This window comes from Salmo salar, chromosome 06 (assembly GCF_965601325.2).
Source record: "Salmo salar chromosome 06, fSalSal1, whole genome shotgun sequence".
Classification (NCBI taxonomy): Eukaryota; Metazoa; Chordata; class Actinopteri; order Salmoniformes; family Salmonidae; genus Salmo; species Salmo salar.
Window position 1 is genome coordinate 75,523,926 of NC_138296.1, and position 15,730 is coordinate 75,539,655.

Genomic DNA, 15,730 nt, shown 5'->3' on the forward strand with positions numbered 1-15,730 from the left:
AGTATTTGGTAGCATTGGCTTTAAATTGTTTAACTTGAGTCAAACGTTTTGGGTAGCCTTCCACAAGCTTCCCTCAATAAGTTGGGTGAATTTTGGCCCATTCCTCCTGACAGAGCTGGTGTAACTGAGTCAGGTTTGTAGGCCTCTTTGCTCGCACACGCTTTTTCAGTTCTGCCCACAAATTTTCTATAGGATTGAGGTCAGGGCTTTGTGATGGTCACTCCAATACCTTGACTTTGTTGTCCTTAAGCCATTTTGCCACAGCTTTGGAAGTATGCTTGGGGTCATTGTCCATTTGGAAGACCCATTTGCGACCAAGCTTTAACTTCCTGACTGATGTCTTGAGATGCTGTTTCAATATATCCACATAATATTCCTTCCACATAATATTCCTTCCACATGATGCCATCTATTTTGGAAGTGCACCAGTCCCTCCTGCAGCAAAGCACCCCCACAACATGATGCTGCCACCCCCGTGCTTCACGGTTGGAATGATGTTCTTTGGCTTGCAAGCCTCCCCCTTTTTCCTCCAAACATAACGATGGTCATTATGGCCAAACAGATCTATCTTTGTTTCATCAGACCAGAGGATTGGTTGAGAGAATGCCAAGAGTGTGCAAAGCTGTAATCAAGGCAAAGAGATGCTACTTTGAAGAATCTCAAATATAAAATATGTTTTTATTTGTTTAACACTTTCTGTGTACTACATGATTCCATATGTATTATTTCATAGTTGTGATGTCTTCACTATTATTATATAATGTAGAAAATAGTAAAAATAAAGAAAAATCCTGGAATGAGTAGGTGTGTCCAAACCTTTGACTGATACTATATATCAATAAATTGAACAGTCTGTAGCACCCGGCATCACCCTACTAGAATCTGAAGTCAAATGTCTACTGTTTGCTGATCTGGTGCTTCTGTCTCCAGCCAAGGAGGGCCTACAGCAGCACCTAGATCTTCTGCACAGATTCTGTCAGACCTGGGCATTGACCGTACATCTCAGTAAGACAAAAAGAATGGTGTTCCAACAAAGGTCCAGTTGCCAGAACCACTAATACAAATTCCATCTAGACACTGTTGCCCTAGAGCACACAAACAACTTTACATACCTCTGCCTAAACATCAGCACCACAGGTAACTTCCACAAAGTTGTGAACGATCTGAGAGACAAGGCAAGAAGGGCCTTCTATGCCATCAAAAGGAACATAATATTCAAAATCTCAATTAAGATCTGGCTAAAAATACTTGAATCAGTTATAGAACCCATTGCCTTTTATGGTTGTGAGGTCTGGGGTCCACTCACCAACCAAAAACTCACAAAAAAGGGACAAACACCAAATTGAGACTGCATGCAGAATTCTGCAAAAAACATTCTCTTTGTACAATGTAAAACACCAAATAATATATGCAGAGCAGAATGCCAACATCCCTGAGTTGCCTCTTCACTGTTGACGTTGAGACTAGTGTTTTGAGGGTACTATTTAATGAAGCTGCCAGTTGAGGACTTGTGAGGCGTCTGTTTCTCAAACTAGACACTCTAATGCACTTGTCCTTTCGCTCAGTTGTGCACCGGGGCCTCCCACTCCTCTTTCTATTCTGGTTGGAGACAGTTTGCGCTGTTCTGTGAAGGGAGTAGTACACAGCATTGTACGAGATCTTCAGTTTCTTGGCAATTTCTCACATGGAATAGCCTTCATTTCTCTGAACAAGAATAGACTGACAGGTTTCAGAAGAAAGTGCTTTGTTTCTGGCTGTTTTGAGCCTGTAATCGAGGCCACAAATGCTGATGCTCCAGATACTCAACTAGTCTAAAGAAGGACAGTTTTATTGCTTCTTTAATCAGAACAACAGTTTTCAGCTGTGCTAACATAATTGCAAAAGGGTTTTCTAATGATCAATTAGCCTTTTAAAATGATAAACTTGGATTAGCTAACACAACGTGCCATTAGAACACAGGAGTGATGGTTGCTGATAATGGGCCTCTATGTAGATATTTCATGAAAAATATCTGCCGTTTCCAGCTACAATAGTCATTTATAACATTAACAATGTCTACACTGTATTTCTGATCAATTTGATGTTATTTTAATAGACAAAAAATGAGCTTTTCTTTCAAAAACAAGTACATTTCTAAGTGACCCCAAACATTTGAACAGTAGTATATTTCCCATGTCAATAAAGCCATTTGAATTGAAATTGAATGGCGAGAGAGAGAGACAGTGATTCACACACACCAGCCTAGTCTTTCAAAGGTGGGCTGAGGGGTGTGGCTCTCTGGGTGTGTGTTATGAAGGTAGGCAGGGGATTCTGGAGCAGTCAACCCCCTCAATACATCTTATAGATAACACATGAATCGATAAATAACAGCCCATGTAATCTAGGCCTACATATCAGCATATGCTGGAGATAAAAACAAACTACTGTAAAAGGCATATGCGAAGAAAATATTTTTACAGTAAAGTGATAACACAACCAACCGTGATAAGAAGATACATAGACAAGAGATTAAAGAACTCTGTGTAAAAGCTATAATAGAAACTTGTTTTATTTTTATGAAGGGAAAAAGCTTTTTATGTGGTAAAGTAGTTTTTGTGCCGTAGAGGCTTTTAGAATTGATGTCCTCATCAACAGGAGTACTTCCGGATTCAGTCCTTGTTATGGCAGCTTGTTTTGATCCCCTTCTGTCTAATGGAGTTTTTCCTACCTGCTTTTTTTATCTCCCTCGTCCAATACTTTTAGAGGGGTTTGGGCCAAATGCTTTCATACAGCAATCCACAGCAATGACGCCGTAGAAGCCCACTTCTTTACTCAGGATGCACCAGTCAAGCTAAACTCTTTAGAATCAGTATTCATTGCAGAGCAATCAATCGCCTCTCAGTCAATTTTGCTACGATTATGTCTCGTATTCATTGCATGGCAAGCTAATGGAACAGAACACAGAGGTGCAGCATTTGGGGCGCAAAAGGGGGGTTCCCTTATTTGGATATTTTAGGGGCCCTAAATGAGAAGTACTTGTGAAAACATGACTAGGATCAGTGACTGCTTCATAAGAAAGCTTTATTAAAGGCCAGAACAAACACAGTTCTCAGAGCAGCTTTATTGTAGATCTAGATGGATAGAATTCAATGTTACTGCCATGAGAAAACTGCTCAACAATGAGATTATCGTATTGTTATGATGCTGTTGAGAAACATAAGAACATAGGCTGTAATCCCCCCAATCTCCCATCTCCACTTTACACTAAACACATTCTGAAGAATCCTTTTAATCCTTTGAAGAATCCCCCGCCCCCCCTGCAACCCCCCCCCCCCCCCCATCCCTCCCGCCCCCATACACACAGCTACATAGTAAATGTTGCCCAGATGTTACTTAGGGAGAGTACAGTATGTTTTTACTTTTAAATCCGCTCTGCAGGGAATAGAGATGGAAACAGTGCCTCCCTCCATTCACCACTCCTACAGACCCTCCATTATCCCCCTTCTCCCTCCCTACAGACTCCCTCCCTCACTCTCTCCTTCCCCCTCCCTACAGACTCCCTCACTCTCTCCTTCCCTCTCCCTACAGACTCCCTCACTCTCTCCTTCCCCCTCCCTACAGACTCCCTCACTCTCTCCTTCCCCCTCCCTACAGACTCCCTCACTCTCTCCTTCCCCCTCCCTACAGACTCCCTCACTCTCTCCTTCCCCCTCCCTACAGACTCCCTCACTCTCTCCTTCCCCCTCCCTACAGACTCCCTCACTCTCTCCTTCCCCCTCCCTACAGACTCCCTCACTCTCTCCTTCCCCCTCCCTACAGACTCCCTCACTCTCTCCTTCCCCCTCCCTACAGACTCCCTCACTCTCTCCTTCCCCCTCCCTACAGACTCCCTCACTCTCTCCTTCCCCCTCCCTACAGACTCCCTCCCTCACTCTCTCCTTCCCCCTCCCTACAGACTCCCTCACTCTCTCCTTCCCCCTCCCTACAGACTCCCTCACTCTCTCCTTCCCCCTCCCTACAGACTCCCTCACTCTCTCCTTCCCCCTGTCCCTGTCATACAGACTATCTCCCTCTATCCCCTTCTCCCTAACTCCCTCCTTCTATTCCCCTTCTCCCTCTCTCCCTCCCTTTAACCCCTTCTCCCTCTCTCCCTCCGTCACTTTTCCTTTAAACCTAGCTTAATCCCAGTCAGATTATGGTCTTTATTAAAAGGACTAGCGTAATCCTCCCACTTTAATTTGGTTATATTCTCCCTGTACACTGAGCTATACACCAGCTCTGAGCTGGGATGGTTGAGACGAGACCAGCCATACCTAAATTAAACCTCAGGGCTGTAATACATGGATTAAGTGTGGCTGGCATATTAATCATTCCTGCAGTTGGCCTATTACTGTATACATTTGCCTACCATTGTCTTACCATTATGAGCAGAACAATTCACCTCAATCCATTTTGATTTATGAACCCATATTGGTTTATGATGATATCTATGGAATTCCATTTTCTATGGGTGGGTCCATAATAAGACCACCACTTTGGCTCTATTTTGCTCTAATCTTATAATAGCCTTAACCCCTTGACCTCCAAGGACCTAACATAAAGCCATGCTACCAGAACTAGATTCCCATCGAGAGCAGAATCCAGCTAGGGTTCCAAAATGGTTCTTCGGCTGTCCCCATAGGATAACTATTTTTGGTTCCAGGTAGAACCTTTTTGGTTCCAGGTAGAACTCTTTTGGGTTCCATGTAGAAATGGTTCTACCTAATAGGCTTCTACCTGGAACCAAAAAGGGTTCTTTAAAGGGTTTCCCAATGGGGACAGCCGATAGAACCCTTTTATGTTCTAGATAGCACCTTTTTTCCTAAGATTGTAGTCTGGAAGTCCACACAGCCTAACAGCGTAACTCAACAAGCAAGCTTGCCGTTGCCACCCAAATGAGTGATGGAATAGCTGCTGCAACAGTAATCATCATATTCATAGCTATAATCACTCTCTCAAACTGCGTGATAAAGAAAAGAGGGGGAAGGGAGGGGGAGAGAGTGATAGAGATGGATGATCTCCTGCTTGTAAAAAATAAAGACAGATAAATCAACAGAAGATATTAACGCTGTGTGTGACATTGGCCCAGAGCGCTAAGCGAGGCTAAATACTGTACTGAAAAACAACAGGCTGGGGTGTGTTTGTAATAATATATTTCCTGAATGAGATTTCAACAGCAGCAGGCACTCCAAACTCATTTAAACCAAATGTTTTGTTGAAAAGAGACACCCGGTGAGCTGAACTTTTAACAGGTGGATAGAGGCAGCTAATAGGCTGTGGGAGAGTTTATGTCCCACACCGCATGTTTAGGATTGGCTATAATGGCCACCCAAAACCTCCCTCCGTACTAAACCAATGCGCACAAGCCGTTTATATGTTTTCACCCAAAGAGGGGGTAGTGAGGACTTGTTATCCCACCTGTTCTGTTGAAGATGCCAGGCAGTGTAACAGCAGGTACCAGACCTGGACCATGTCCAGCAGACAGACAGAACAGACTTGGCATCTCAGTGCCTGTATGTATCATGGTGTCCAGATGCACAGCTATGCAGACAGTTCACCTGTAGCTTTTACTTATACTGTACAGCAGACACAGGCCTTCTGATTTCTGTTCAGTTCTACCCCTCTGGGCACAGACATCAGTTCGAAGTCTAGTTTTGATTTACTTTTGATTTTGAATCAAAATGAAATCAAGAAAAAAATGTAACCATCTCATTGGATTTAGGGTCAAATGTGGGTGACACAAATAACCAAAAAAAAACACACAAATGACCTAAATTCCTTTAAGTTTATTACTTTTTGCAAATCCAATACGTTTTCCACATTGATTCAACATCACATAGATCTTTTTTTTCATATGATGTGGAAACATTTCCAGAACTTGTAGCTAAGGCCATATCAGATACGTATAAACTTCTCCTTCTCTCTCTCTCAAATCAAATCAAACTTTATTTGTCACATGCGCGGAATACAACACGTGTAGCCCTTACCGTGAAATGCTTACTTACAAGCTTACTTATTTACTAAATAACCTGAAGTAAAAAAATAGAAAAAGTAACACAATAAAATAACAATAATGAGGCTATATACAGGGGGTATCGGTACTGAGTCAGTGTGCAGGGGTACAGGTTAGAGGTAACTTGTACATGTAGGTAGGGGAGAAGTGACTATGCATAGATAATAAACAGCGAGTAGCAGCTGTGTAAAAACAAAGGGGGGGAGGGGGTGTCAACGTAAATAGTCCGGGTGGCCATTTGATTAGTTGTTCAGCAGTCTTATGGCTTGGGGGTAGAAGCTGTTAAGGAGCCTTTTGGTCCTAGACTTGGCACTCCGGTACCGCTTGCCGTGCGGTAGCAGAGAAAACAGTCTATGACTTGGGTGACTGGAGTCTCTGACAATATTTAGGGCCTTCCTCTGACACGACTGGTATAGAGGTCCTGGATGGCAGGAAGCTTGGCCCCAGTGATGTACTGGGCCGTACGCAATACCCTCTGTAGTGCCTTGCAGTCAGAGGCCGAGCAGTTGCCATACCAGGCAGTGATGCAACCAGTCAGGATGCTCTCGATGGTGCAGCTGTTGAACTTTTTGAGGTACTGGGAACCCATGCCAAATCTTTTCAGTCTCCTGAGGGGGAAAAGCTGTTGTCTTGCCCTCTTCACGACTGTCTTGGTGTGTTTGTACATGATAGTTCGTTGGTGATCTGGACACCAAGGAACTTGAAACTCTCGATCCGCTCCACTACAGCCCCATCGATGTTAATGGGGGTCTAATCGTTGTTGGTGATCAGGCGGATCAGCGTGGAGGATCAGCGTGGCAGACATATTGTTCCCTACCCTTACCACCTGGGGGTGATCCGTCAGGAAGTCCAGGATCCAGTTGCAGAGGGAGGTGTTTAGTCCCAAGGTCCTTAGCTTAGTGATGAGCTTCGTGGGCACTATGGTGTTGAACACTGAGTTGTAGTCAATGAACAGCATTCTCACATAGGTGTTCCTTTTGTCCAGGTGGGAAAGGGCATTGTGGAGTAAGAGTAAATTAAAATGATTGTTCCTCCACTCTCCACCTCCTCACTCTCTACCTCCTCAATCTCCACCTCCTTAATCTCTACCTCCTCACTCTCTGCCTCTTCAATCTCCGCCTCTTCAATCTCCACCTCTTCAATCTCCACCTCCTCACTCTCCACCTCCACACTCTCTACCTACACACTCTCTACCTCCTCACTCTCTACCTCCTCACTCTCCACCTCCTCACTCTCTACCTCCTCACTCTCCACCTCCTCACTCTCTACCTCCTCACTCTCTACCTCCACACTCTCTACCTCCTCACTCTCCACCTCCTCACTCTCCACCTCCTCACTCTCTACCTCCTCACTCTTTACCTCCTCACTCTCTACCTCCTCACTCTCCACCTCCTCACTCTCCACCTCCTCACTCTCTACCTCCTCACTCTCTACCTCCTCACTCTCTACCTCCACTCTCCACCTCCTCACTCTCCACCTCCTCACTCTCCACCTCCTCACTCTCTACCTCCACACTCTCTACCTCCACACTCTCTACCTCCTCACTCTCTACCTCCTCACTCTCTACCTCCTCACTCTTTACCTCCTCACTCTCTACCTCCTCACTCTCCACCTCCTCACTCTCTACCTCCTCACTCTCCACCTCCTCACTCTCTACCTCCTCACTCTCTACCTCCACACTCTCCACCTCCTCACTCTCTACCTCCTCACTCTCTACCTCCTCACTCTCCACCTCCTCACTCTCTACCTCCTCACTCTCTACCTCCTCACTCTCTACCTCCACACTCTCTACCTCCTCACTCTCTACCTCCACACTCTCTACCTCCTCACTCTCCACCTCCTCACTCTCTACCTCCTCACTCTCTACCTCCTCACTCTTTACCTCCTCACTCTCTACCTCCTCACTCTCCACCTCCTCACTCTCTAGGGTGGAAGTATTCACTGGTTGGGCCTGGTGTGTCTGTCTGCCATTGTTTCATCCACCTCTTCACCTCTCTACCCCTCCACCCCTCTACTCCTTCACCCATCTACCCACCACCCCTCTACCCACCAACTCTCTACCCACCACCCCTCCACGCCTCTATCCATTCACCCCTACCACCTCTCTACCCCTCCTCTACCCCACCACCCTTCTACCCCTTTACCCCCACCCACCCCTCCCCCTTCCCCTCCCACCCCTCCCTCACCCCCACCCCACCCCCCTCTCCCCACCACCCCTCCCCTCACCCCCACCCCCACCCCACCCCCTCCTCCCACCCCTCCCCTTCACCCCCACCCCCACCCCCCTCTACCCCCCCTCTACCTCACCACCCTTCTACCCCTCTACCCCCCTACCCCCTACCCCTCTATCAGTTCTAGGGATTATTTATGGTTAGCCCGTCTGTCTCGCTGCTCAGTGCTCACACCTCCTCTGAAGGGCAGAGCACTGAAAAAGGCAGAACCTTTTCTCCCACTCTCCATGACTCACAATTGTAAACCTGCCAAGACAACCTTGAGCTAACATGACTGTTGAAGTCTTTCACCACGTTACCTAACACACTGGCATAGAACAACTTCCCTGAGGAGGAACTGAGTGCCCAAATATTTCTTCAGTTACAGCGTGAATAGAAATCTGTGAGTAGTATTGTATGACTGTCTTCATTTTCTTCCTGAAAACTATGCCTGATAGCCTACCAGCACACATGTATACCACAGTAGTGGGTCTGGGAAAGAGCTGATAGATAGAGATTAAGGACTGAGAGCAGAGAGAGAGAGCAGATGATACTCTGCCTCAGTCTGATTAACTGTGGTGTCCTGGAGGTGTTGATGGCTTGTTGCTGCTCCACTTATCAGCCGATCTAACAGCAATCCCATCACCCACACACACACACACACACACACACACACACACACACACACACACACACACACACACACACACACACACACACACACACAAAAACACAAACACACACACAAACACACACACACAGGCAAAAACACAAACACACACACAAACACACACACACACACACACACACACACACACACGCCTGCAGGCAAAAACAAGTTGAGAACGTCAAGCCTGGGTTACATCACATTGAAGCCAGGATCTGATGCTGTGACCAGGTGTGTCTATTAAGTCTTCTTTTGTTAAAGGAGCCCCTTCTGAAGTGACTGTAGGTACACATCTCAACGGAATCACTCTGGCTAATGTGTGTGTCTCTCTGTGTCTGTCAGGGGTATTCTCATATGTTCTGTCTGATTTAGAGCATCCAGGTGTGTGTGAGGAGAAAACTCTCTGGCCAAGCAATTACATTTCCTCATCAAATAAGAACAAGGGAAAGAAGGAAATCAGAACACTACATTACTGGGGGGGCTGGAATACATGACAGTGTTGGTCCTCTAGGGTAATTCATCTCAGAAGGGTAATTAAAACCGAAGGCAGATTCTCATTCTCTGTAAGCAGTCACACACCTCCACCCCTGGCCAAATGGCTCATAATCCACCCCTCCCTGATCCCCAGTTAAATACCCAACCCAACTATTTCCCTGTTTATCTGTGGTTGTCAGGACCTGATCCAAACTGATGTACAGGCCACGACAGGCTACAGGCTGAGGGCGGGGCTATAAACTGAGGGAGGGGCTATACACTGAGGGGGGGATATAGGCTGAGGGAGGGGCAATAAACTGAGGGAGGGGCTATAATCTGAGGGAGGGGCTATAGACTGAGGGAAGGGCTATAAACTGGGGGAGGGGCTATAGGCTGAGGGAGGGGCTATAGGCTGAGGGAGGGACTATACACTGAGGGAGGGGCTATACACTGAGGGAGGGGCTATAGGCTGAGGGAGGGGCTATATCAATCAATCAAATGTATTTATAAAGTCCTTCTTACATCAGCTAATGTCACAAAGTGCTGTACAGAAACCCAGCCTAAAACCCCAAACAGCAAGCAATGCAGGTGTAGAAGCACAGTGGCTAGGAAAAACTCCCTAGAAAGGCAGGAACCTAGGAAGAAACCTAGAGTGGAACCAGGCTCTGAGGGGTGGCCAGTCCTCTTCTGGATGTGCCGGGTGGAGATTATAACAGAATATGGCCAAGATGTTCAAATGTTCATAGACGACCAGCAGGGTCAAATAATAATAATCACAGTGGTTGTAGAGGGTGCAACAGGTCAGCACCTCAGGAGTAAATGTCAGTTAGCTTTTCATATCCGATCATTCAGAATATCTCTACTGCTCCTGCTGTCTCTAGGGAGTTAAAAATATCAGGTCTGGGACAAGGTAGGATGTCTGGTGAACAGGTCAGGGTTCAATAGCCGTAGGCAGAACAGTTGAAACTGGAGCAGCAGCACGACCAGGTGGACTGGGGACAGTAAGGAGTCATCAGGCCAGGTAGTCCTGAGGCATGGTCCTAGGGCTCAGGTCCTCCGAGAAAGAGAGAGAGAAAAAAAATGAGGCCTACCATTCGAAGGCATGACAATGACCATGGGACAAAACAGCACAGAGATCTAGAACCAGGCTACCCAAAACATCCTAGGCTGAGGGAGGGGGTTCAGAGGCACAAGGGTCCAGGGCTCCTTGTAGTCTATATGGTATTTCAAGGATGTAGAAAACAAGTCCCATGTTTTAGGGATGTAGAAAACAAGTCCCATGTTTCAGGGATGTAGAAAACAAGTCCCATGTTTCAGGGATGTAGAATAGACAAAAACATAGATGTGAGCCTGGCAGTCCATAGGATATGAGGTCTCCATATGACGGAGCTACGGTATAGTATAGCCTGGGCCCTTGATCTCTGTGTTGATGTATAGTATAGCCTGGGCCCTTGATCTCTGTGTTGATGTATAGTGTAGCCTGGTCCCAGATCTCTGTGTTGATGTATAGTATAGCCTGGGCCCTTGATCTCTGTGTTGATGTATAGTATAGCCTGGGCCCTTGATCTCTGTGTTGATGTATAGTGTAGTCTGGTCCCAGATCTCTGTGTTGATGTATAGTATAGCCTGGGCCCTTGATCTCTGTGTTGATGTATAGTGTAGTCTGGTCCCAGATCTCTGTGTTGATGTATAGAGTAGTGTGGTTCCAGATCTCTGTGTTGATGTATAGAGTAGTGTGATTCCAGATCTCTGTGTTGATGTATAGTGTAGTCTGGTTCCAGATCTCTGTGTTGATGTATAGTGTAGTCTGGTTCCAGATCTCTGTGTTGATGTATAGTATAGCCTGGGCCCTTGATCTCTGTGTTGATGTATAGTGTAGTCTGGTCCCAGATCTCTGTGTTGATGTATAGTATAGCCTGGGCCTTTGATCTCTGTGTTGATGTATAGTGTAGTCTGGTCTCAGATCTCTGTGTTGATGTATAGTATAGCCTGGGCCTTCGATCTCTGTGTTGATGTATAGTATAGCCTGGGCCCTTGATCTCTGTGTTGATGTATAGTGTAGTCTGGTTCCAGATCTCTGTGTTGATGTATAGAGTAGTGTGGTTCCAGATCTCTGTGTTGATGTATAGTGTAGTCTGGTTCCAGATCTCTGTGTTGATGTATAGTGTAGTCTGGTTCCAGATCTCTGTGTTGATGTATAGTGTAGTCTGGTTCCAGATCTCTGTGTTGATGTATAGAGTAGTGTGGTTCCAGATCTCTGTGTTGATGTATAGTGTAGTCTGGTTCCAGATCTCTGTGTTGATGTATAGTGTAGTCTGGTTCCAGATCTCTGTGCTGATGTATAGTGTAGTCTGGTCCCAGATCTTTGTGTTGATGTATAGCGTAGTCTGGTCCCAGATCTCTGTGTTGATGTATAGTGTAGTCTGGTTCCAGATCTCTGTGTTGATGTATAGTGTAGTCTGGTTCCAGATCTCTGTGTTGATGTATAGTGTAGTCTGGTCCCAGATCTCTGTGTTGATGTATAGAGTAGTGTGGTTCCAGATCTCTGTGCTGATGTATAGTGTAGTCTGGTTCCAGATCTCTGTGTTGATGTATAGAGTAGTGTGGTTCCAGATCTCTGTGTTGATGTAAAGTGTAGTCTGGTTCCAGATCTCTGTGTTGATGTATAGTGTAGTCTGGTTCCAGATCTCTGTGTTGATGTATAGAGTAGTGTGGTTCCAGATCTCTGTGCTGATGTATAGAGTAGTGTGGTTCCAGATCTCTGTGCTGATGTATAGTGTAGTCTGGTTCCAGATCTCTGTGTTGATGTATAGAGTAGTGTGGTTCCAGATCTCTGTGCTGATGTATAGTGTAGTCTGGTTCCACATCTCTGTGCTGTTTTGCCCCATGGTAATTGTCATGCCTTCGAATGGTAGGCCTAGTAGTAGGAATGGCTTAATGCACAGACAGAGCTAAAAGGCTTGCATGCTGAAAGCTTCATAGCACCAGCCCAGCATCACAAGTGAGGGATTTTCAGTAGAAAAGCTGAGGGGGTGAAGGCAATATGATTTGACAGAGATGAGAGGGGTTGCAATCTCCTGTGAGCCACTGTAACCCCCATCCCTCTCTTCTTCTCTCTCTTATTCTTTCTGTCTCTCCCTCTTTCTCAATCTTCTTCTCCCCCTCTCTCTCTCTCTGCCTCCCTCTCTACCTCCCTCCCTCTTCTACTCCTGTTCTGACTAATTGCCCAATTATGTTTTTGTGTGTCTTTTCTCCCCTCCGAGCTCTGCTTAATGAAACACTATCACACAGGGACAGAGGAAATCACAAGCAGAAAAACAACACAAACAGATATGAAAAACAAACAACAACAAAAAACTAGAAATTAAATCTGGTGTTGAAGGAACGGCGGCCACACCAATAATATCTGCTGGCCTGCATACATAATCATTTCAATCTGGGGGGGGGATTGAGGCATGACAGAAATTCTGATGGTTTGACAGAGGAAATCGATGATCAGTTGAATTACTAACAGAGAAGACCAGCAGGGGTTAATAACCTCTATCCTCAACATGAGCCTGTAGACACAATTGGCTAGGCTAGGTTAAGCTAGCAGCAGGAATATCTAAGATGGCCTGTCATAGAGAAAGCTGTTGCTGAGCTGAGACAAATGAAATTGTCACAGAGGTGAGTTATAAACAACCTCTTGGTCTAGGTTGACAGGAGAAATGGCAGAAAACATTTCATTCTCATTCCCCGTTACAAATGTACAGCACTAGAGTGAACGATTGGATTCCGGCGAGGTTGTTCTGTCTTTCTCTCTTTGTAGAAGTGACAAGGTTGAGGATTGTAAACAAATGTGTCTGGAACATGTTCTGTTGAAACACTTTGAGAGGGGACAAGGGTCAGGAAGGAAGAGAAAGAGAGAAAGAACAAGAGAGGAAAATATAAGGAGGGATGGGGAAAGTAGACACACATGGGTCTAGGCTAGGGCCATGGGGCCATATGAGGGGTAGAGCAAGGGAAACTGAAAGAGAGAGACAGGGTGAGAGAAAGTAAGAAGAAAACAGAAAGAATTAGCAAGAGACAGAGCAAATACATATGGACTGAAGAGAGAAGAGAAAAACACTGAACTGCATACTTTGATCTAAACACTCCCCTGACGTCATTGAGAGGTTCTGCACAGACTGTCTGACAGATGTGGCCTAAGCAGTGAGCCTAACACAAATGGCACCCTATTCCCTTTATAGTGCACTACTTTTGACCAAGGCCCATAACGTTCTGGTCAAAAGTAGTGCCCTATGTAGGGTATAGGGTGCCATTTGGGACTAACCCATAGTCCTGTGGTCCAGCTGAGTCTGAGAGGGGAGAACATCAACATCACCATGTATTAGTGTGCAGTTACCACACATGACAACACATGCACACTCTAATACTGTCCACATGAAAACACAGGAAGGGAACACAGACAGTTGACAATGACATGATCCAGTTATCATCAGCCTATCATTCTAGTTAAATAACCCAGCACCAGCAGTCATTGACATTGGTCACAGTGTTTGACCTATGCAATTACAGTGCAAACACAACCACACTATGGGATGTACTTCTCCAGTTGTCCAGTTGGCCAATGTGGGGATTGATTTCTGGAACACAGCACAGTGATTCTCTCTCTCTCTGGTTTCTCTGGTCTCTCTCTCTCTCTCTCTCTCTCTCTCTCTCTCTCTCTCTCTCTCTGGTCTCTCTGGTCTCTCTGGTCTCTCTCTCTGGTCTTTCTGGTCTCTCTGGTCTCTCTCTCTGGTCTTTCTGGTCTCTCTGGTCTCTCTCTCTGGTCTTTCTGGTCTCTCTGGTCTCTCTCTCTGGTCTTTCTGGTCTCTCTGGTCTCTCTCTCTGGTCTTTCTGGTCTCTCTGGTCTCTCTCTCTGGTCTTTCTGGTCTCTCTGGTCTCTCTCTGCTCTTTCTGGTCTCTCTCTCTGCTCTTTCTGGTCTCTCTCTCTGGTCTCTCTCTGGTATCTCTCTCTGGTCTTTGTAGTCTTTCTGGTCTCTGGTCTCTCTGGTCTCTCTCTGGTCTCTCTCTCTGGTCTCTCTCTGGTCTCTCTCTCTTGTCTCTCTCTGGTATCTCTCTCTGGTCTTTGTAGTCTTTCTGGTCTCTGGTCTCTCTGGTCTCTCTGGTCTCTCTCTGGTCTCTCTCTGGTCTCTCTCTCTGGTCTCTCTCTGGTCTCTCTCTGGTCTCTCTCTCTGGTCTCTCTCTGGTATCTCTCTCTGGTCTTTGTAGTCTTTCTGGTCTCTGGTCTCTCTGGTCTCTCTGGTCTCTCTCTCTGCTCTCTCTGGTCTTTTTGGTCCCTCTCTCTCTTTCTGTCTCTCTCTGGTCTTGTTTGTCTTTCTCTCTCTCTTTCTGCCTCTCTCTCTGGTCTCTCTCTCTCTCTTTCTCTGCTCTAATCCCACAGACAAATTCATGTGATGATAAATGAGGTCATTGAGCCTGGGCCTGTATAGCAGCCAGGAACATTAGGAATATTACACAGAAGCATTCCTCATGTAGGGATATGTACTGGGGCAGTGGACTTGGACAGCAGCAATAGGGTAGCCTGTTAGACTGGTAACAGAACACAAGGTTTGTCACTAATGTCACTTTCATGGTTGTCATTCTTAGGATTTCACACTGATAGTAACACTGTTGCTGATTGGCCATCTCCCTGGCCCACTGATGCTGTTTGGCTGTGTCCCTGTTCCTTCTCTCAGTCTGCCAGGTGGCACATAGAGCTGGAGCCGTGGGCCAGTGACAGCCACTCCCTGGAGGGGGAAGCACGGAGGTTCCTCAGCTACATCACTACACCGCAGGTGGGTCACACTCAGTCAATGCCTGTGTCTCAAATGGCACCCTACTCCCTATATAATGCTCTACCTTGGACCAGGGCTCTAGTCAAAAGGACTGCACTATATAGGGAATGGGGTACCATTTGGGACTCACACAATGTTATTACATGTCATATCTGTACAATATTCAGATGTACACAGATACATGCAGTGTACATGTACACATAATACAAATGCAGTGAATGAATGAATACTGTAGATACTGTATCTGATCTAGATTATAAAGCCAGATGGAGTGTCCTAGTTCTAGAACGTTGCACTGTCTGTCTAGAATTGAGGAGGGAGACCAAAGTGGCTGCAGGACCATGTGCCTGTTCCCAAATCGCATCATATTCACTGTAGTGCACTTCTTAGTGGTGCACTGTGTAGGGAATAGGGCGCCATTTGGGACACTGAATGCTTATTCAAATTAGCTGCTGCTGTGTAGTCTGACTGGAACTAAAGCTTCTATAGATGATTCAGTACTTTGTCATGCCAGTCAGTGGTGCATAAA

At 46.0% G+C, this 15,730-nt stretch overlaps 1 protein-coding gene across 1 annotated transcript in view; it reads left to right on the forward strand.

Annotated features, from left to right (window-relative positions):
* mettl24 (methyltransferase like 24) overlaps positions 1–15,730 on the forward strand; it is a 54,210-nt gene that overhangs the window by 14,270 nt on the left and 24,210 nt on the right. The window contains exon 2 of the mRNA XM_014205523.3: positions 15,103–15,201. Within this exon, the coding sequence (XP_014060998.2) occupies positions 15,103–15,201 (99 nt within the window). The remainder of the gene's footprint in view (positions 1–15,102; positions 15,202–15,730) is intronic.